At 42.2% G+C, this 23,162-nt stretch overlaps 1 protein-coding gene across 1 annotated transcript in view; it reads left to right on the top strand.

Annotated features, from left to right (window-relative positions):
- Positions 18,636–23,162, top strand: part of MKL1 (megakaryoblastic leukemia (translocation) 1) — a 105,298-nt gene continuing 100,771 nt past the window's right edge. Inside the window, exon 1 of the mRNA XM_018048804.1 lies at positions 18,636–19,013. Within this exon, the coding sequence (XP_017904293.1) occupies positions 18,968–19,013 (46 nt within the window). The 5' untranslated portion in view covers positions 18,636–18,967. The remainder of the gene's footprint in view (positions 19,014–23,162) is intronic.

Below are 23,162 nucleotides of genomic sequence, written 5' to 3'. Positions count from 1 at the left end.
GGATTTGTACGTGCGTGTATGTATCTTTATTATCTGTATTCCTGATCTTTGATAGTATTTACATTTCATGAGGCTAGAAACTTTTTTGTTTACGGTGTATATTCTACTCTTGGTTCGTAGCAGGCACCCACTAAATATTTGTTGAATAAATAGGTGAATGGTCTACATGTTTGTGGCAAGAACTCTGTTTTACATCCATAGTGGGAAATGTAGTGGAAACTCAAGCATTTTTTTATTTTGGGAAATAGACACTCAAGCCATTGTTTGTGTTCTTTTCTCATTTCTAATTTCTACTTATTTCCCCAAGATGGCAGAAAGTTCAGTTTATTTATATGCTAAGGGGAAAGTTAGTCCAGAGGGAAAAGCTGGAGACAGAAAAAGAGAAAGGATGACTGATGGAACAAAGTTCTTGGGAGATGTGAAAGGATGGGATCCAAAAGATACTGGCTCTGCCTTGAGCGTGAGTGGGGCCCGGCATTCCTCTGGAATGGGAGGGACGGCGGCGAAGGGGACGACAGACGGTAGACAGCAACGCTCTCGTATCTTGGGCAGGAAGCGGGGAAATTAGCGCTGACAGCTGTGGTGGTCTCAGTGGAGTAGGAGGCAGCAGTTGCTGTCGAGGCGTTGGGGGTGTTACTGTCGAGGCGTTGGTGTGTCTTCAGCCTTTCTCTCTCGGTTCTTTGTCGTATAAATCACCGGATTCCACCCCCCCCCCCCAGCCATTTTGAATAACAGCAATTCCCTTCCCTTTATAGTCAAGCTCCTAAAAGAGGAGTTTATGGTTACTGTCTCTACTTTCCCGCCTTCTGGCCTCTGTCCCTGCCTCTCTTCAGAAGCTCCCATTGCCAGAATCATTAGTGTTCTTTTGTTGTGGATCAGATAGGGACTCTTCACTCTGTTTGACCTCAATGCACCATTTGGTTGGCCACCGCCCCCCACCCCTGAAGCTTTTTCTCCAGTGATGTCTGTGACACTGCTCTAGTTTAAAAAACTTGATCTTGCTAGTCACTCCTCTGCACAGATCTTTTTACTTTCTCTGCTTACCTCTCCCTTTCATGGATCACAGCCTTGTCGTGGTGAAGTGGCTTATGTAACTCAGTGAAGCTATGAGCCATGCCATGCAAGGCCACACAACATGTACAGATCATAGTGGACAGTTCTGACAAAACGTGGTCACTGGAGGAGGGAATGGCAAACCATTCCAGCATTCTTGCCGCAAGAGCCCCATGGACAGTATGAAAAGGCACAAAGTATATGACACTGGAAGATGAGCCCCGCAGGTTGGAAGGTGTCCAGTACGCTACTGGGGGAGAGCAGAGGGCAATTACTAATACTTCCAGAAACAATGACGTGGCTGGGCCAAAGTGGAAATGATGCTCAGTTGTGGATGTGTCTGGTGGTGAGAGTAAAAGTCTGATGCTGTAAAGAACAATATTGCATAGGAACCTGGAATGTCAGGGCCGTGAATCGAGGTGAATCGGCTGTGGTAGATGGGTAGATAGCATCACCGATTCACCGGACATGAATTTGAGCAAACCCTGGGGGATAGTGAAGGACAGAAGAGCCTGGAGTGCTGCAGTCCGTGGGGTCACGGAGAGTCAGACGTGACTTACTGACTGAACAACAATGGCAACGACTGCTCACCTCTCAAATTTTATTACTCTCCAGTGTTCAGCTGTAGAGGCTCCTTACTTCTTACCTGGTGTCTTTGCCTTGAATGGTTTCCCCCAGAATTCTGGCTTTAACCACCATTATATGCCATTGACTTCGTATTCTATCTCCAGGCCATGTCTCTGCCCTGAGTCCAGACTCTTAGGCTTGGCTGCCTTGTGTCTTCACTGGATGTGCTACAGACTGAATATGCTCAGAGCAAACCTCATCATCTTATTGCTGTTACTCCTGAATTCTGCATTGTAGGAATTGGGACCACCTTATACCCAGATGTTCAGAACAGGGAGTTGCTTTGTTTTCTACCTGAATGAAAACGTAAAGAGTTTCATTTGTTTCATAATCAGATAAAGTACAGGAAAAAAGAAAAGAAAAATTCCCTCGTAACTGTGCAGTTCAGTGATAGCCAGTAGGAGCAGTTAGTATATTTTCTGTCATTTTCTGTTTGTTCATTTATTTGTTTACTCGTATACATATATACTCTGCGTAAATTAGTTCCGTGTAATATAATGAGATTTTGCTATATCATTCAGCTGTCTTAGAAACCATCTTTCTCTGATATTTGAATTGTGTGTGTATACATTTAGCATTTGGCCAGTCTCCTTTGAAACTCTTGCCTTGGTTTTATTTTTTTATGTTGTAAATAAAACTGCAGTAAACATCTTGGTATAAATCTTGGTGCAAGTAACTGTAGGACAAACTTGCAGGAGTGGATGAAAAGATAAGGACCTAAAGAACACTGTCCTTCTGATGGCAAAAGTAGCATGTTTGGGTGTGAAGTTTTTAATTTTAAAGTCATTATTTCCAAATTGTCCTCCAGAAGTAACTTTTAATTCCATCTTCTTTCTTTTTCCTCTTTCCTCCCAGCCACCGATTTTTGTAAATTTCACAATGGTCATTTCTACTGAATTCATTCTTTTCTTGCAGTCTCTATGGCTGACACTTCTTAATAATGGTCACGTTTGGATTACTCCAAGAATGGCCTTCTGACTCATGTCTCCTTGGTTTAGATCTTGTCCCTGTGGCCCCTGGGATGATCTTTCTAAGCCATAAATGAGGTTGATGCTCTCCTTCGTGAAATCTCTTCAGTTCAATTCATTTCAGTCGCTCAGTCATGTCCGACTCTTTGTGACTCCATGAATCACAGCACGTCAAGCTTCCCTGTCTATCACAAACTCTGGGAGTTTACCCAAACTCATGTCCATCAAGTCCCTTGCTGCTGCTAAGTCGCTTCAGTCGTGTCCGACTCTGTGCGACCCCATAGATGGCAGCCCACCAGGCTCCGCCGTCCCTGGGATTCTCCAGGCAAGAACACTGGAGTGGGTTGCCATTTCCTTCTCCAATGCATGAAAGTGAAAAGTGAAAGTGAAGTCGCTCAGTCGTGTCTGACTCTCTGTGACCCCATGGACTGCAGCCCACCAGGCTCCTGCGTCCATGGGATTTTCCAGGCAAGAGTACTGGAGTGGGGTGCCATCGCCCTCTCCCTTAGCGGATCCCAGTTCCTCCCCTTGTTCTCATCCTGGCAGACCTTCACAGCCAGCTTCTGCCCCGCCCCTCATCTCTTCCTGCTCACAATATAATATTTAGGTTTTCCCATAAGAGACACTTCCACTGCTCAGTTCCACTTCATGTCCTCTTTTTCCTTCCTGGAAGAACCTTCTTCCTCCTCCTCTTCTGACTCTTGTTTCTTTCAAGTTTGGAACCAGGGGAAGGAGCTGCTTCCTTCAGGACTTCTTCCTCACACTCTCAGGTTAGGGGCTTGCCCTTTGTGTTCTTCAGAAGAACCCTGTGCATTATTGCCTACTTATTTGTTATCATATTTGACTAGATGAGAAACTTTGTGAAAGGAAGGATTATGTTTTATTTATTGTGGTATCTTTCAGTTCAGTTCAGTTGCTTAGTCTTGTCTGACTTTTTGAGACCCCATGGACTGCAGCACGCCAGGCCTCCTTGTCCGTCACCAGCTCCCAGAGTTTACCCAAACGCATGTCCATTGAGTTGGTGATGCCATGCAACCATCTCATACTCTGTCATCCCCTTCTCCTCCCACCTTCAATCTTTCCCAGCATCAGGGTCTTTTCCAATGAGTCAGTTCTTCGCATTAGGTGGCCAAAGTATTGGAGTTTCAGCTTCAACATCAGTCCTTGCCATGAATATTCAGGACTGATTTCCTTTAGGGTGGACTGGTTGGATCTCTCTGCAGTCCAAGGGACTCTCAAGAGTCTTCTCCAGTGCCACAGTTCAAAAGCATCAATTCTTCCGTGCTCAGCTTTCTCTATAGTCCAACTTTCACATCCATACATGACTACTGGAAAAACCATAGCCTTGACTAGATGGACCTTTGTTGGCAAAATAATGTCTCTGCTTTTTAATATGCTGTCTAGATTGGTCATAACTTTACTTCCAAGGAGTAAGCGTCTTTTAATTTCATGGCTGCAATCACCATCTGCAGTGATCTTGGAGCCCCAAAAAATAAAGTCAGCCACCGTTTCCGCTGTTTCCCCATCTATTTGCAACGAAGTGATGGGACTGGATGCCATGATCTTAGTTTTCTAACTTTTTCGCTCTTTCACTGTCATTAAGAGGCTCTTTAGTTCTCCACTTTCTGCCATAAGAGCGGTGTCATCTGCATATCTGAGGTTATTGATATTTCTCCTGGCAATCTTGATTCCAGCTTGTGCTTCCTCCAGCCCAGTGTTTCTCTGCATATAAGTTAAAATAAGCAGGGTGACAATATACAGCCTTGACGTACTCCTTTCCCAATTTGGAACCAGTCTGTTGTTCCATGTCCAGTTGTAACTGTTGCTTCCTGACCTGCATACAGATTTCTCAAGAGGCAGGTCAGGTGGTCTGGTATTCCCATCTCTTTCAGAATTTTCCACAGTTTCTTGTGATCCACACAGTCAAAGGCTTTGGCATAGTCAATGAAGCAGAAATAGATGTTTTTCTGGAACTCTCTTGCTTTTTCGATGATCCAACAGATGTTGGCAACTTAATCTCTGGTCTCTCTGCCTATTCTAAAACCCGCTTGAACATCTGGAAGTTCACGGTTCGCGTACTGTTGAAGCCTGGCTTGGAGAATTTTGAGCATTACGTTACTAGCGTGTGAGTGCAGTTGTGAGTGAGATGAATGGTATCTTTAGTGCCTAGCCCAAAACTCTAATGTACCCATGAATCAAGAAGTGAAAGTCGTTCAGTTGTGTCTGGCTCTTTGTGACCCCATGAACTATACAGTTCATGGAATTCTCCAGGCCAGAATACTGGAGTGGGTGGCCTTTCCCTTCTCCAGGGGATCTTCCCAACCAAGGAATTGAACCCAGGTCTCCCGCATTGCCAGCTGAGCCACCAGGGAAGCCCAAGAATACTGGAGTGGGTAGCCTGTCCCTTTTCTGGCGGATCTTCCCAACCCAAGAATCAAATTGGGGTCTCCTGCATTGCAGATGGATTCTTTACCAACTGAGCTGTCAGGGAATCAAGAAGGGAGCTTGTTAAATGCAGTTTCTGATTCTGTAGATCTGGGTGAGGCCCGAGATTCTGCATTAAAAAAAATTTTTTTTTTTAATTGAAGTATAGTCAATATATAATGTGTTAATTTCTACTGTACAGCAACGTAATTCAGATATAAATTTATGTACATATTCTTTTTCATCATGGTTTATCACAGCATATTGAATATAGTTTCCTATCCTATAGTAGGACCTTGTTTATCCATAGAGATTCTGCATTTCTAACCGGTACCCATTGGCGATGCTAGTGCTGTTGAGTATCAAGGGGTTTGATAAATGTTTGTGGAATGTGTGAGCAAATGAATGAGTGGTGAAACTAAAACTATTAACTCACTGAAACACTGATTTATTAAATCTGAGCAGTTAATAAAGTGATTGTTGACTCTTGCTGGACAGAAAAAAATTACTTGTTTAATTTATGGTTTAGACTATTTGAAAGAAAGACTGAGTCCATTTCTTTACAGGTGAAGTATTTTGTGGAGTCATTCTTTTATTGTCTTAATTAGCGATAAAACATTCAGACCAGAAGTCTTACCTACTTTTTTTAAGTTGAAGATCTCTGTAAGTTTGAAATTACATATATAAGTCCAGGGTGTACAACAGCTGCTTGGGTTGGCAGAAACCTGTATGAAGGAGCCAGAGCCCTGCTTGATCGGCACCCTGCCCCTCAGGCTGCTCTTGAAAGGGCACAAGCTGAAAACTTCTGATCTAGGTCATCTGTCTCTGTTAGTTTGAGCTGTGTCTAAGCCAACCTCTTCAGTTGCTAGAATGGTCTCCTAACTGCCAGGAGCGCCATATTCATTGTGATCTTGCTTACAGGAGAATATGGATACTTAAATTTGACAGACAAACACAATGGTTTATACAGCATAATTGTCATTTTGGCAGGAGAAAATAAACCCCCCAAATTGAAATTGTATTCAACATTAGAAAGGAAACAGTGGTGAAATATCGGTATTAGAATAATGCTGGAGAAGAGGGGACACGCTTAATAAAGAAATAATCTATAAGAAGTTTGACTACAGAAAAATACCTTATGGAATGTATAGCAGTGGCCAGGAATACTAAGTGCTGGCAGAAATCATTAAAATGGCCATCAAAATCAGATTCTGTTATTATAGGGGGAAAATAGGAGTTATTAATCAAGTTAAGAAAACTAGAAAGTTGCAGAAGAGCTGTGTCCATGGTGGAAGATCTTGCTAGCTTCTCTTTTATCCCATGCAGGAGCCAGCAGGTGAATATCTGGACCGGGGCGGTGTTGTCAGCATCTAGCTGTGTTGCTTTCCTGGCCATAGTTGTGTCTTCTGTTTGTTCATCTTAGTGGTGCTTCTTTCTGTCAAAAGGGGAAGATTATTCTATTTTGCAGTAGGTCTCTTTTGCATGGTTATTGGTAGGGAGGTGAAGGTAAGAGCAGAAATGGAAAATCCCTGAGGGGATTATGAAATCGGGAAGTGTGATTTTCTAGAGCAGAATGATTTCTGGGGTTTAGAGGAGGTACTTTTTCATGGATGATGTATTCTGTGTTGAAAAGGTGGAGTGAAGTTTTGCTTCTTCTCAGATCTTTCTTTTAGAAGCCTATGTTACATGGAAACTCACTGCTTGAGCAAGGATTCTTATGGAGTAGGCAGTCAAAGTCCTGATACTTGTTTCCTTAACAGGGGAGATTGGAATTCTGTTGAGAGGAGGTGCCTTTGGTTAACCCGACCTTTACTGACCTAATTGGAAAAAGTTGGGAGAGTGATTCAAGGTGTATTTTAGTCCTTTGTCGTCTTCTAAAAGATAAGTTTGACGTACCTGTAGATTCTCTCCAGCCTGGGCTTGGAGAAGCCTGGAAAAAACTCTCTAATGATCTAACACCGTCCCCTTTGGCTCCAGCTACAGGAGTTCTGGCACACATTGAATGAATGTGTCATGATGGAAAATTTAAGTTTTACTTTGCTTCTTCCTTTAATGGCGCAGTACTCCTTAGCTGTCTCTTTCTTACGTGTCCACCCGTTCTTTATACTGATAACAGACTTTCAAGTATGAATGAGTTTCAGAACTGGCTGAGACTGCATAAAGCCTGTTTTCAAGAGCCTCTAGGATGAGAGCTGAAATACGATTTGCCCCCTTTTCTCATTGCAAGTATATTACATTTTAGTTTCCTTATAGGCTTTGTGGGCAACCCTGGGAATTTTGCCATATTTCATATTTCATGGCCTTTGTGGGAAAGTACATTCCATATTCCAAATGATCGAATTACAAATGAAGTTTTGGAATATAATCCATTTATATGTTGGGTACTTGCTTATACCCTAAGAGGTGTGCTTCTTGAAGTTTGGGTGTTATGGATTTAAGACACAATAAATAGTAGTTACGTGAAATGGTTTACTGGGAAGGCATTACAGACAAAAGTTAGAAAATTTAATGGATGACAAGTTCATAAATGTTTCTAAGAGAAAGGTGGTATTTTGAGATTGTATTCTTGACCTTTTATTTTATCCTTGACTTTTAACATTTTATTTCAGGACAGTCGTTTGTACCTTCCTACAGTCCTGCTCCTTTTCAGTACTATGACCAGTATGGAAATGATTATTCAGCAGATATTTATAAAGTGCCTAAGAAGATGTTCAAAAGTATACAGAAGAATAACTTGGACCTCGGCTACTAGTTTTTCCTTTATTTTTAAGTTTAATTTAAATTCATTCATTTGGTTGCCTCTGGGGTTGGTTTCAACACACGGGCTCAGTAGTCGCAGCACATAGACTCTGTGGTTGGGGCTGAGCAGCGGTGGCTTGGGCTCACTTGCTCCGCAGCACTTGGGATCTTAGTTTTCCATTCTAGGGTTGAACTCCTGTCCCCTGCATTGCAAGGCAGATTCGTAACCACTGGACCACCAGGGAAGTCCCCTCTCCTGTACTTTAATGAACAAACCATTAGCTGTTTTATCAGAGCTAACCAATACCAAATTTCTTTGTTTTTCTTTCCCATGTTAGGTGCTGCAGACTAAATCACCACCACCACTATCCTCTATATTTTGGGCTTTCATCATAGCTCAGTTGGTAAAGAATCTGCCTGCAATGCAGGAGGCCTGGGTTCAATCACTGGGTTGGGAAGATCCCCTAGAGAAGGAAATGGCAACCCACTCCAGTATTCATGCTTGGAGAATCCCATGGACAGAGGAGCCTGGCAGGCTACAGTCCACGGGGTCACAAGAGTCGGAAACGACTTAGCAACTAAACCACCAACCACCACCACCACATACTAAATAATAGGCTAGTCTGTTTGTGGGGGATAATTTTGGGGGCCACAGACAGAGGTTGAATACCAGGCACAATTTTGACAATGGTAAGATTAACCTTTCCCTGTTCCTGCTTGGTCCCCCTAGCATCCCTTTGGTTGCTCTCCTGAACTTCTTATGTGCTAGGGAACAGATCCATATTTGGTTATTAAAGCTGTTGAGAACGTCTTATGACTTGAATTTTTATATTTTGCATTCTCATTATTGAGAAAATACTTTTCTCCAACCCACCAAGGATTGAGTAAATAAAAACTTGAAATATCACCCACAAGAAATTATTTTTATCTGTACGTGTAGGAACCTTTATTTCTGAATCACAGATTGTTCACGATCCAGCAGTTATGAATATACTTAGAGAACAGCAGGACAGAACATCTGAAGTTAGATCTGCATAGCTGAAAAGTCTTATACTAAACACTCCCCTTAGAATTAGATTGGTGCTGTGTATTTTACCAGGTGGCGCTAGTGGTAAAAACCTGCCTGCCAATGCAGGAGACACAGAGAGACACAGGTTTGATCCCTGGGTCAGAAAGATCCGCTGGAGGAGGACAGGGCAGTCCACTCTAGTATTCTTGCCTGGAGAAGCCCATGAACAGAGGAGCCTGGCTGGCTGCAGTTCATAGGGTCACACAGCTGGACACACCCGAAGCAACTTCACATGTATTTTACCATTCCTGTCTTTCTGTCTCTCTTTTTTTTTCGGAGCAGGCGATAACATATACACAGAAAAGTACATGAATCATGATAGTTTACAGAAGAACCATAAAACAAAGATCTGGGTAACCACTACTTAGTTCAATAGTAGCTCATTGTGAGTCCTGCAGAAGCCTCCCATATGCTCTTCTCTGATTACAACACCATCTCTTCTTCCTAGGAGGAACCACTATTCTGACTCCTTGAAAATGATTTGTTTCACCCACTATAAACACATTTCTAAACAGTACAGTTTAGTTGAAGTTTATGTGAATGGCATGATTATATCTTCTTTCGTTCAGTGTTGTTGTCTAGTTGCTAAGTTGGTCCAACTCTTTGCAACCCCAGGGACTGCAGTGCACCAGGCTTCCGTGTCCTTCACTATCTCCCAGAGTTTGCTCAAACTCATGTCTGTTTTGTCAGTGATGCCATCCAACCATCTCATCCTCTGTCTCCCTCTTCTCCTGCCCTCAATCTTTTCCAGCATCAGGGTCTTTTCCAATGAGTTGGCTCTTCACATCAGGTGGCCAAAGTATTGGAGCTTCAGCTTCAGCATCAGTTCTTCCAGTGAGTATTCAGGGTTGATTTCCTTTAGGATTGACTGGTTTGATCTCTTTGCTGTCAAAGGGACTCTCTAGAGTCTTCTCCAGCACCAAAGTTTGAAAGCATCAGTTCTTCGGCGCTCAGCTTTGTGGTCCAATTCTCACATCCATACATGACTATTGGAAAAACCATAGCTTTGACTATACGGACCTTAGTCAGTAAAATGATGTCTCTGCTTTTTAATATGCTGTCTAGGTTGGTCATAGCTTTTCTTCCAAGGAGCAAGCATCTTTTAATTTCATGGCTGCAGTCACTGCAGTGATTTTGGAGCTCAGGAAAATAAAATCTGTCACTGTTGCCACTTTTCCCCTTCTATTTGCCATGAAGTGATGAGACTGGCTTCCCTGATCTTAGTTTCTTGAATGTTGAATTTTAAGCCAGCTTTTTCACTCTCATTTTTCACCCTCATCAAGAGGCTCTTTAGTTCCTCTTCACTTTCTGCCAACAGAGTGGTATCATCTGCATATCTGAGGTTGTTGGTATTTCTCCCAGCAATCTTGATTCCAGCTTGTGATACATCCAGTCTGGCATTTCGCATGATATATTCTGCATATAAACAAGCAGGGTGACAATATGCAGCCTTAATGTACTCCTTTCCCAGTTTGGAACCAGTCCGTTGATCCATGTTTGATTATAACTGTTACTTCTTGACCTGCATACAGGTTTTTCAGGAGACAGGTAAAGTGATCTGGTATTCCCATTTCTTTTGGAATTTTCCACAGTTTATTGTGATCCACACAGTCAGAGGTGTTTAGCGTAGTCAGTGAAGCAGAAATGGATGTTTTTCTGGAATTCCCTTGCTTTTTCTATGATCCAGTGGATGCTGGCAATTTTATCTCTGATCCTCTGCCTTTTCTAAATCTAGCTTGTGCATCTGGAAGTTCTTGAATCACAAACTGATGAAACCTAGCTTGAGGGGTTTTGAAAGCATTACCTTGCTAGCGTATGAAATGAATGCAATTGTGCGATAGTTTGAACATTCTTTGGCATTGCCCTTCTTTGAGATTGGAACGAAAGCTTACCTTTTCCAGTCCTGTGGCCACACAGTCTTAACCACTGTACCACCAGGGAATTCCCTCTCCATTTATTTATATTTTCCGAATCTCCTAATGAGGTATTTATAATTTTCTGTGTGGTGGTTTTACACATCTTTTGTTAGATTTAGTTTTTAAAGTTTTGTATGTTTTAATACCGTTGCGGTATCATTTAACTTTTTTTTTTACTTTCTAAGTGCTGTTGCTGATCCCAAGTATTTTTCTGGAAGAAATAATAGGTATAAGTTTGTACGTATCTTTATAGGCTCTGCTGGGTGGAATGAGAAGTGTTATGTAAAGAGAAATGAACAGAATAGAATGGGAGTGAAAAGGACACGTTCATAAAGGACACATTTGTTCCCCTTTCATAGATTTTTCTCCTTTGTGTAAAACTTAGGAAATACTCATTTGTTTTCCATAGGTGTAGCCTGTGGCAGAAAAGGCAGATAATGTTGTTTTTTTCCTTCAAGGGTACACTGTGCCCTTTCAGGCTTTAGTGTTGCACAGGAGGTGCTAATTAACTGCTGGGAAAAGTAAAAAGTTTTGCGTGGGCAGTTTCTGATCCAACTTATATTATTTTCCTGGAGAAAGGAGTTTTGTTACTTAGGTTCCTCAGGAAGCCTGGTTGTTAAGGGTTTTTTAGATTAGCCAGTGTGAAAAATGCCCTGATCTTAAGATTGTTAGTTCATTAAGCAGTTCTCTTTGTAATGTGACTTAGAGAATTTCATAACCTGTTCCATCTCAGTACTGAGAGATCATCAATTTCCTGTTCTTGAGTATTCATCACATGTTGTGCTAGGCACCTGGGAAACAGATACTAGGTAGAATCTCCCTCAAAACAAACAAGCACACACAAGATTAACTCCTGTCTCCCAGAGAAAGTTCCTCTTGGCACATGGTTTATTTCCCGATATTCTTCTAAATGTATGTTTGAAAAATAACTGAGCCTAGTACTATAGACTGGAGAAGGCAGTGGCACCCACTCCAGCACTGTCGCCTGGAGAATCCCATGGACAGAGGAGCCTGGTGGGCTGCAGTCCATGGGGTCGCTAAGAGTTGGACACGACTGAGCAACTTCGCTTTCACGCATTGGAGAAGGAAATGGCAACCCACTCCAGTGTTCTTGCCTGGAGAATCCCAGGGACGGGGGAGCCTGGTGGGCTGCAGTCCATGGGGTCGCTAAGAGTTGGACACGACTGAGCAACTTCGCTTTCAAGCATTGGAGAAGGAAATGGCAACCCACTCCAGTGTTCTTGCCTGGAGAATCCCAGGGACCAGAGGAGCCTGGTGGGCTGCCGTCTCTGGGGTCGCACAGAGTCGGACACGACTGAAGTGACTAAGCAGCAGCAGCAGTACTGTAGACTCAACTGTCATTTTTTTTATTTAGCATTGTAACTCAAGATTTTTCAGTCATTGAAATATTTTTTAATAAGCAGCCTTTCATTATGTGTAAAACTTATGTTCTGTATCATCATTGAGTTAATTTCCCCACTCATTGGACATTTGAATCATTCTTTTTTTTGTGTGTACTTACACTGATATTTGGATGAACATTTTTAAAGGCTTTCTGCATTTTGAGTTATTTATTTCCTTAGAAGTGAAATACTGGCGTAAAGAATTTGACGATTTTAACACTGAAAAAATTTAGTGACTTGTGAGCATCACCTGTATGCTCAGTATTGGACAGCAAATAAGGAACAAGACAGATAAGGTTTTCATGGAGTTTAGTGAAAGAGAAAGATTAAACAATTATATAAGCCAATTCATAGTTAGAAATTTTGGGAAGTGCTTGGGGGAAAAAAAGCAGAAGATGTCATATAGAAGAGCAAATCAGTGGTGATGGTTCTAATTTGGGGGGTGGGTGGGAGTGGTCAGGAAAGGCCCCTTTGAGGAAGTGACATTTAGACTGATAACCGAAGCACAAGTAGTGTGTGGCCCATCTAAGGAAAGAGGGCATAGCCTGTGTTAAGACTGGGGGAGAGGAGGAGGTGGGGATAGGGGTCTGGGACAAGGGTTCTGGGGAAAACTTGGAACGGAAGAACTGAAGAAATATCATTCTGTCAGTGGAGAGAGAGAAAGAAAGTGATGTGAAGCAAGTAGGTAGTAAGGGGCCTTCTAGGTCATATTAACAATTGAAGTTCTTGAGAAATACGTTGCCTTGTTCCATGCCAAAACGACCTACCAGTGTACACGTCTGTCAACCCTGTTTGAGTGCCTGGCTCATTTAGTAGCATTGATAGTCTTCTTTGTGAAGGACTTTGCTGATGTGATTGTTGAAATGTTTTCATTTCAGTTTGTATTTCTTTGATAATTATTGAAGAGTAATCTTTCCCCAAATGTTTGTCATCATTTTTGACCATTCCATCTGTTACTAACTGGACCGTTCCTTTCTCACTAAAATGTCATTTTTAAGGTTCTCCCACAAGTACTCAAGTGACAGACTGGGAACCACTGGTCAGGAATTGAAAGAAGAGTTTCTTACATGTCTCTCACTCTTAGTTCTCTGAATAAGGGGCTGGATTTGGTCAAAACTGGGTTTCTTGTGGCTGTATTATTTTATGATTCATGGGTATACAAGTGTGTCGAGTTGGGAACTGGAAAAGAAACTGATAAAGCTGGTGACTTTTAAGAGCCAGCTCACATCATCTTTCCCTTAAGGAGCAATCCAGATCTCTGGTATCCAGAGATCTGCTGCTTTTATGTTTGTTTAGCTTTTTGTTTGTGCTCTTATTTATTCGACTCTTTGTTTCTTCTTTTGTTTGTTTGTTAGAGATTTTCTGCCTTCATGATGAGCTCCTCAAAGGCAGAGATGGTGGCATGCGGTTCATCCTTGTGTTTGTGCCTTCACTGGCGTTGACACCATACATGATGACGCTATTTCCCACATGCCATATAAATAAGCTAGCTGGCTGTTTATATTTATGGCTATCATACTGCTTAACCTTGACTGTCCTTTGAAAAATTAGCTGGAGGGATAGCCTTTGTCTGCTCTGAGGCTGAGGAATAGCATACCTATGGTAATGTGTGAGCCTCCCAGGTTGACGGGTCTTGGCTGGGTTTTTCATCAGTAGTGTGTTGTGTTCACAGCAAGTGGAAGCTGCCCAGAACCTGTAACAACTTGTCTGGGTGTTGGGTTTTGTTATCTTTTGGGTGTTTTCACTTTGCCCAACACCAGGTGTCTGGGGGAGACCTAATTGGTTGGAGCCTGTAAAAATTCAGTGTGATGACGCTCTTTGTAGAGCTGAACCTCAGTAAACTCCTGCAAATACTTGTGAGAACCAAATCAGAAATGGACATGGGATCTCGTCTGATCTACAGAGCTGAGCAGGGTTGGGCCTGGTTGGTACTTGGGTGGGAGAAATGGACGTGGGAACAAGATTACATTTCTGTGTTCTGAAATCCCACAGAGATCACAGAAAGGCATTCTTAATTTTGTGTATACCTGTGTATACTCCATTCCCTTGTAGAAACTGATGCCAGTTGTTAGTGAATCTGCTCGCTGTCAGTGCCTAAAGGATCGCTTGGTCTGTTGGGTGAGCCAGGCCCTCTGCTTCTCCGGTTTCTCCTCCTCATGGCCTCCAGTTTGAGCGTTTGCGTTGCTGTTAGCAGCTAACATTCCTGAGGTTTTTATTGTGGATGTCCTTTTTTATGCTAACCCTGTGCTTCAGTACTGTGGGTAATTTCAGTCTTCCTCGTGTAAGGTTTCTAGTTAATGGCACGTGAGCATGTGTTCTTATGAAAATTGGAGCAGACCACCTGCCTTTTCTGAGTAGGTAGGGATTCTTTTGTTATGAACTTCTCCCATGCTGTTAGAATTTGCTGAGATAAATAGGGCTTGTCATTCCATTTGGCATACATTTATGAATACTGGCCCACCTTAGGCGCTGTGTGAGCTCTGTTCACACAGAGACATTGAACCACATGGTAAGGAGCAGTAATAGAGTTGGGCACAGGTTCTTAAGGAGCATCAGTGAGAGGTATTTAGCACATCTGTGGAGGGTGTGATCCAGAGGCTTTCTGGAGAAGGCAGCAGTTAAGCTGAGTTTTGAAGGATGAATAAGAGTCAGTTGGTAGCAAGGATGTTTCTTAATTGAGGCAAGGCTGGGGAGAAGGAGTACAGTTAAGAAGCTATTGCTGAAGTACACACTGCCACTTGTGAAATATTCTGCTGAGAAACTTGAATCTGAGTTGGATCATGACTCTGTATCTAACTCCTAATTTACTGGCTATAGAGGGATTGAACAGCATGTTAAATGACATCTTTGGGATACAGTTAGCAAAGCCCAACCTTGGGGAAGCTATCTGGTTATTTTCAACAAATAAAGTACAGAAAAAGAGGAAGTAGTAATCTGTAGATTAAAAGAACTTTAAGAGGGAATTCCCTGGCAGTCTAGTGGTTAGGACTCGGAATGCCTGGGGCCCAAGTTTGATCTCGTGTCAAGGAACTAAAATCCCACAGGCCGGGTGGTGTGGCAAAGAAAAGAGAGATTTAAGAGACGTATTAATGAAATGCAGTATGTTGCCCTGTTGGACTCTGATTTGAATAAATCATCTCTAAAGAATTTATGAGACAGGAGTGAACATTTGAACATCTACTGGATAGGTGGATAATATTGAACAATTTTTAAAAATTTAGGTGTGGTAATGGTAGTGTAATTATTTAAGGAAATAGTTCTTCTCTTCAAGATTTAGAATAAAGATGAAATTGGATGATGCCTAGAGTGTGTGTGCTGTGCTAAGTCGCTTCAGTGGTGTCTGACTCTTTGCATCCCCATGGACTGTAGCCCGTCAGGCTCCTCTGTCCATGGGATTCTCTGGGCAAGAGCACTGGAGTGGGCTGCCATTTCCTTCTCCAGGGGAACTTCCTGACCCAGGGATCAGACCCGGGTCTCCTGCATCGGCAGGTGGGTTCTTTACCACTGAGCCACCTGGGAAGCCTGAGGGTTCCAGAGTGATCCAGAATTGGCTGGGTGCTAGGGGGAGCAAGCATGTATTGATACATTTTGAAGCTAACTGATGAGGTACAGAAGCTGCTTATTTTCCTTTCTTTCTTGCTTTGTGTTTGTTCGCACTATTCCGTAATGTTTTTAAAAAGCTGTTACTGTGCTCCAGGCAAGAACTGTTAGGGACCTAAAATAAAGCTCTGGTTGTAGAGGTGGAACCAAAAAAATGGAATAAGTTATAAGATAAAAAGATGGATTTGAGGAATAAGTTATAAGATAGTTAAAGTTGAATGTTTGGGGCTGGAGGGAGGGAGGGGTCCAAGCTGATGGTTTAGAACCTGAGCACTGTCCGCTGAGTGATGGCACATGGAAGTGCCGTATCTTGTGGAGCTGGAGCGGAGCAGTGGTATTGCAAGGTTGCTTTTGTACGTGCTGAGTTTAGGACAGCCAAGCCAGGTGGCAGTGCATGGTTGGTAGCTTACAGGTGAAGACAAAGCGAGATACAGATCAGTATGTAGGTGGTGGTAAACCTAAGAAAGGTTGAGGTTGCCCCGGGAGAATGTGTACCAGAGGAAAGGAAGGGCTGCCCCCGAGAGGGATAGAGAGAGAGGAGCCAGTTAGAATTCTGAGAGGAAAAGTCCGAGAGAGGGGATTTTTAAAGGCAGTCAAGGCAGTAGGAAGTTTCAGGAAGAGTATGGAAACCATGACAGATCCAGGAGGAAAGTCAGGTAGGATAAGAGCTTGTCTAGTTCCTCTTGATTATGAACATTAAAGGCCTTTGGGGGAGCTGGTGGTGGGTGGGACAGCTTCATGAGTAAACTGTATTTACTATCCTGCAGTTATTAAGTCGCTTCAGAGTGGAGTGATAGAGACTGTAGACCATGTGAAATTTGTGCTAATTAGCTAGAGCGTTATGATTAAAAGCGGAAGAGCGTTTATTTTATTGGGAATTAAGATCATTACCCTTCATTCCCTTGGTGTCATCAACTTGAAAATCATGTTCACTTGTGCAGAGACCTTTTCCAAGTTTACCCTAGCTCCCTTTCTGTGAAATTTTGCTAAATTGCCCCAAAATTAGTGGATCAGAAGCTGGGTTCAGAGTTTAGGAATTGTGACGCCTGTTTTAAATGCAGTTTTCCCAGTGAGTCTCAAGCTGTGCTGTTACTCTTCGGGGTGAATGCAAAATCCTAGCAGTAGGCAAAGATGATGTTGCTTACTGGTTTCTTTTTTTTTTTTTTTAAGATTAAGTTTTTGGATTTCTGTTTTAAAAACTTTTTGTTTAGCTCCTTTTATCCCAAAGTGCAGATGAAATAAATGACTGTGGAGTTGCTGTGATGGTTTATGTTGCTACCAGCACGTGACCGTCAGCACTGTATCTCTGTGGGGCTGGAATATGGACAGTTGTTGCGTTCTGAGAAAAGTTTTGGCAGGAGGGAAATGGCCCTGTGCCCCTCCTAACCATCTTCTCTGCTGGAATCTTAAAGTTTGTATTTATTTTCCTGTAAGTACAGAACTGTGAGAACGTGTCTCGTTTGAAAAACCCTCACGTAGCAAATTGTCCAGCCCATGTAGGGACACAGGGATGACTCAAGCTGTTCGGGATTCTTTTCCTTTTGTTGGTAACCTCTGCCCAGAGAATTTACCCATTTTTCATAAGACAGTTTGAGAGCTTGGTGGAGAGAAGGGGCCAGTGAGAATGCTTCTCTTCCCAGAGCGCGGCTGCCGCTCCGTTGCCTGTTGAGTCATTCCCACAGCTCTATATAGAGCTTTCCTGGGTTTTCTTTTAAACATGATGTTCTTGGAGTGGAAAAGAAAGGAAGTCTTTTTTCTCTTCCACAGACTCCCCCACCCCAAATCTGCATTGCTCACTCTCTTCTAGTAACAGAGTATTGCCCTCAGTCATTCTGAGACTGTTTTCTCTTTTAAGGCCTCTCAGCACTTTCATTTATCATTTGTGTGACTATGTGAGCATTAAGGCATTTGCTGGGCTTGGTTCCCCCAGTAGGCTTTTAAGATACAGGCTGTCACTTAACCAGAAAAACGGAGGCCTTCTGGTTAACCATACCAAAAATGGATTTCTAGTTTTCAGCTATTTTAAAGTCAATCAGATAAGCTAAAAGACACCTTACTATCCTTATTAAGACTATCAGTAAAATGTGCTGTGAAGGGAATGAATGTTTTTAATTTTGGATACATGAAAATTGCTATAATTTGACAGGGTTTTAGTTTCTTTTCGTTTTTGTGATGAAAGGTTAAAATGTCCACATTCGTATTTATTCAGATCTTGCTCTTTGCTAGTGGAAAATGACTTGACATTTCTTTATGAGGACAGGGAAATTCTTACTTCTGTAACTGTCTTCGTATGGGTTTCAAACATCCAGTCAGATCGTAAAGCATGTTAGAAGAGTCAAATAACATCAGTAAGCTGTCTGTTCACACAGCCCATGTCTTACACAGGCGCAAGTAAGGAGCTCTTTTAAGGGGTTGGCAGATTGAAAAGACAGATTATAGCTCTGGAATGTATTCAGATGACTTTTTGAAACAGATATTTTAATTGGAGAGGGGGTGGAGAAATATTTGTGCTTCTGTAGTTAAATATTCAACTTCCTTAGCCTGTTATCTATAAATATCACAGATGAGAAAGCCATTGGAACGCTTTTTCAGAAAATAACTCACAGGACATATTTATTTGTGTGTATGTGTTTATATATGCCTCATCCCCATCCATTCTCCCACTCGTGGGTCAGTAATCGGGCTGTGTCTTTCATCAGATTGAGTTGTTCCGATTATGTCCTAAACTGCATTAGCAGCAGAGTCCCTTACACTAAGGTTTTCAACAAAACCTCATCTTCTCTTCTTGAAAGGAGAGGAAGACAAAAAAGCAGTTGGTCTGTTTTCTGAAGGTCTCTTTCTGTACCTCTCTTCCCTCCCCCAGAGCCAGACAGCAAGGGGAGGAGCTTGTTACTGCTCTAACCACACTTCATGTGTCTTAACTTGAGTGCTTGTTGGTTTCCTGTCGGCAGTAAATCAGCTCTGTGCCATCTTGACTTGCGTGAAGGGTGGATGAATTGGTAACTGCACTCAGAAGAGGAGTGAGTTCTCACAGTCTGATTTGAACATAAGGTGTGAGACTGAATTTATGAAAGCTTCGGTAGCCTCTGAAGACAACCTCTTCTGTGACTGAGTTTTTTTTTTTTTTTCATGATATCTGTGGGCTGTTGTTTCTGAGAAGAATCTGCCATGACGCTACTGGAACCTGAGATGTTAATGATGGCTGTACAGTCCGGTAATTCCCATATTTCCTGCAAATCCTTTTTGCCTTAGGTTTCTTTAAAGACACTGGGCGCATTGGCACTAGGGCTGGATGGAGATGAGGAGGAGGGCAGAGGGAGGGTGAATATAAATTGTCCAGTAACTGTACTGCACTTTCAGATTTTTATTGTAAAGCGTATTATAATTTTCTCTTGATTGCAAATTCTAGATATTCAGACATAGCTTTGGATTAGATGCTTATCAATCTTAAGACTGCTCAGTGAGGAGACATGGAAGGGAAAGCTACTTGTCTTCTTTAATTAGGTATTTTGTTATTGTAGTGGTGCTGCTTTTAATATAATTAAATTGTTTTTGCTGTTTTGAACAGTACTGTGTTTAATCACTAATCTATACTCTTTTTTAAATGACTCTGTGAAAGCTTGTCTTAACATTTTTCCTTAGCTATAATTTCTCTTTTGTGGTAAACCTTCTATCTGTATCATCTTTTGGTCCTTTGAGGGATGCTCTTGTTAACATGTAGGGTTGGGAATCTTTTAAGTTTTGAAGATGAAGGAAGTTGGAGCAAGGAGGCAGTCAGCAGAAGGAAGGCAGGGTTTTTGAGGTTCTTCCTCTTGAAAACAGTTTTCCCAATTCAAAAGTGTCTTTAAAAACATTAAAAAAAAATTCCAGTTTGTTTTTAATAATTTCTTTTACTTTCAGTGTCCTTAAATTTGTAAGATATCTAAAAATAGAGAATGTTCTTTGGTTATTTTTAGACTTCGACTAAAATGCAGCCTGTAGTGTTTTCCTGTTTCAGAGACTGTTTTGAAAGATTCATACAAGTGGCATTTGGGGACCTCTTCCCATCCACTGGCCTTTACTCAAAGGAAAATGAGACTCCTTGGTGCTGGCAGAACTGGTCTCACTGCTCTCCTCGGGGAGCACTTAGGTGTTATGCTGCCAGACACAGATATCCGTCTGAAGACCGAATCAGATGCTATCAGTTTACGCTTTAGGACAGAGTATGGACAAAAAGGAAAGACACTGCTACTGGTTTTATGGATGACCTTGACTGAATCATGTATTGGTGGAGTCTTTCTGTTCATATATGCTGTGCATTCCAAGTCCCTTTCCTTTTCCTCCCACAGATCTGTTGAGCTTTGTGTTCTAAACAAGATTGTGTGCTTATCTGAACGTTTCCCATCTGTCTTTGATGAAACAGTTCCCAGTTAAAGTGACTCAGATTTTCTTACCACTGCTCTGTATCTTCGTTCTCTGCTCTATGTGGGCAAGGGCATATTTTATTTTAGGGTGTACAAGCTAGCCTTTGGACTCTTCTCTCCCTTCTTTATTCATCTTGTTACCTACAGATCATCTCAGTCCAGTAACTTCTTAATAAAGGGTAAAAGATTGTTTGCTTTCCTCTGAGCTGGGGTCTCACTGTTCTTGCTGAGTAGAGAAAGGGGCTTACTTAGTATTTTCTTGTCTTGCCCAAGAGCTGTTTTTCCAATGACATATGTTGGGTAGGGCTAGCCACCCATCTGTTGGACCAGCTACTTCATAAAACTTTCAAAGGATAGTAGTATGTTAGACAAGTGTGGGTGAAATTGACAAGGGTGTTGGATGCAGGTAGAATGGAAGGTCTGCAGAGACTAGCATGTATGCGAACCTCTTCCTTCTGTGTATGTTCATAAAAGGAGAGAAACTGGGTATAGAAGGAACTAATAGCAAACTGATGTCTCTAGTACTTGTGGTTCCTAAATGTTCTAAAACCTTAGTACTATGTTGCTTTGTGGAATTGTTGCTGTTTTCTTCTGGTGCTCTAGCCATTATATGGGATTGTAATAGTAAATGACAGGCATACCTATGATAGGAAATGAAAAAGCATCTCTTATGAAGTTTTAATTAAAAAAAAAAGGCCTGTCATTTTTTTTTTCTAAAAAAGTAAAGACAAAATTTATACTATCTATGTGGGCTGTGAGTGAGTTTCCCAGGCATGAAGTATTTGGATCGCCGTGAATATAGGCTTTATAGGTGAAACTACTGTTTAATGAAATGCTTAAGGTAATAAAAGCAATTTAGACAAGATTCATGATATAAGATTTTTACCCTAAGTTAAACTTTAAGATACTGAATTTTATAGCCAAGTTCCAGGGTACACTGTGTATTTATATCAGCTTTCATTTGGTGTTTGGAGCTTGGAGATTTGGGTGAGGCATACTTACGTATGGACGCTCATCCTCCTCACTGCTGGCGGTCTCCTTCTAACCCTTTAAGATCCAGTCTAGCTGCAGTGTTTTTGTGACTCCTCTCTCAATAGAATCAGCCCTTCCTTCTCTGTTTCTGCAGCACCGCCTTTACAGTGTAGACTGATTATCATTTTCCTGTCTGCCTAATTAGATTATTAGCTTCTCAAAAGCAATACAGTATATTCATCTGTGTGTTGGCTCCTGACATGTAGTTTTTTAATTTTAAATGAAGAAATCTGGTTTGACATACCTCCCCTAATAAGTAGGTGTAAGCCTTTTAAATCAAGATTTCATCGAAGTGTTTTAAGATCTGTTGTCATATTAAGACATGAAGCCTCTAACCGCCATCTGGTATCTTAGCCAGCCCTTGCCCACAGCACGTGAAAGCACAGCTCTCGAAACCGGAGTTCTTTTTGCATCTCAGGATGTGCATTGTGCCTTGTCAGTCAGCCTGTGATGGTGCTGCTAAACCCAGGTGTTCTCATCAAGACACAAGTAGAGGATTAAAGCACCTGTCACTGCTGTGGAACCCTATCTAGATCAGCGTGATGAGAAAGCTAATGATCTGAGATGGACATTTGGGATTTCTGGAGCTAAGACTAAGGGATATTGGGGTACAGCATTGACTCTGGTGTGTTTTAGAACCAAGGAGTGCTGGGGCTTGGCTCTTGACAAGCTACTGTGTGAGGCTTTGATCAGGCAGGCCCTGTCCCTGCATACAGCCGACGCGGTCTCTGTACTAGTTGCAACAGGGGATGGGTGTCTGTGTAGAGAAGAGGACTGAAGCGGTTTCTTGGGTACGTGTGATCACATGACATACACCTGATCGTGATGAGGCCCAGTTAGGGAGCCAGTCTGTTTTTTCCATCTCTCTTGTGGGCATATCTGCGCATTCCCACCCACTCACGTGCACACAGACAACACACTCCATCCACACCCTACACCCACCTCCCCCTCTTGTCTCTGTATAGGATGTCTCTGGAAGGATCTGTCTGTCTGCACATGAGCTGTGTCTGGAAGGACTGTAAGGAGCTGGTAATAGTGAGTGCCTCAGGGAAAAGGGATGGAAGCTGGGAGACTGGGACGGCAGAGACGTTTTGTTCCACAAAACAGTGGAGTCCTCATTTAAGTTCATTATGATTATGTTGTTCAGTTGCTAAGTCGTGTCTGACTCTTTGCAACCCCATGGACTGTAGCGCGTCAGGTTCCTCTGTCCTCCGCTATCTCCTGGAGTTTGCTCAGATTCATATCCATTGAGTCAGCGATGCTATCTAACCATCTCATCCTCTGCCGCCCCCTTCTCCTTTTGGGATACCCTGTAATTCTGAAGGAATACACAGAGAACATATTACAAGGGTATATAGAACACATAGGCCCATGGACACAGTGTCCAGCCTGAGAAATGCAGCACGATATACACGGAAGTCCTCTAAGTACCCTGTTCGATTTGTCCCTTAGAAAACTTTTGTTAGTTTGCTTTTAACTTTACGTACCTTCAAAAATTTTTGAAAGATGATGCTGTGAAAGTGATGTACTCAATATGCCAGCAAATTTGGAAAACTCAGCAGTGGCCACAGGACTGGAAAAGGTCAGTTTTCATTCCAATCCCAAAGAAAGGCAGTGCCAAAGAATGCTCAAACTACCACACAATTGCACTCATCTCACATGCTAGTAAAGTAATGCTCAAAATTCTCCAAGCCAGGCTTCAGCAATATGTGAACCGTGAACTTCCAGATGTCCAAGCTGGTTTTCTAAAAGGCAGAGGAACCAAGATCAAATTGCCAACATCCGCTGGATCATGGAAAAAGCAAGAGAGTTCCAGAAAAACATCTATTTCTGCTTTATTGACTATGCCAAAGCCTTTGACTGTGTGGATCACAATAAACTGTGGAAAATTCTGAAAGAGATGGGAATACCAGACCACCTGACCTGCC

Source organism: Capra hircus, chromosome 5 (assembly GCF_001704415.2).
Source record: "Capra hircus breed San Clemente chromosome 5, ASM170441v1, whole genome shotgun sequence".
NCBI lineage: Eukaryota > Metazoa > Chordata > Mammalia > Artiodactyla > Bovidae > Capra > Capra hircus.
This window is presented reverse-complemented; position numbering and strand designations above follow the sequence as displayed.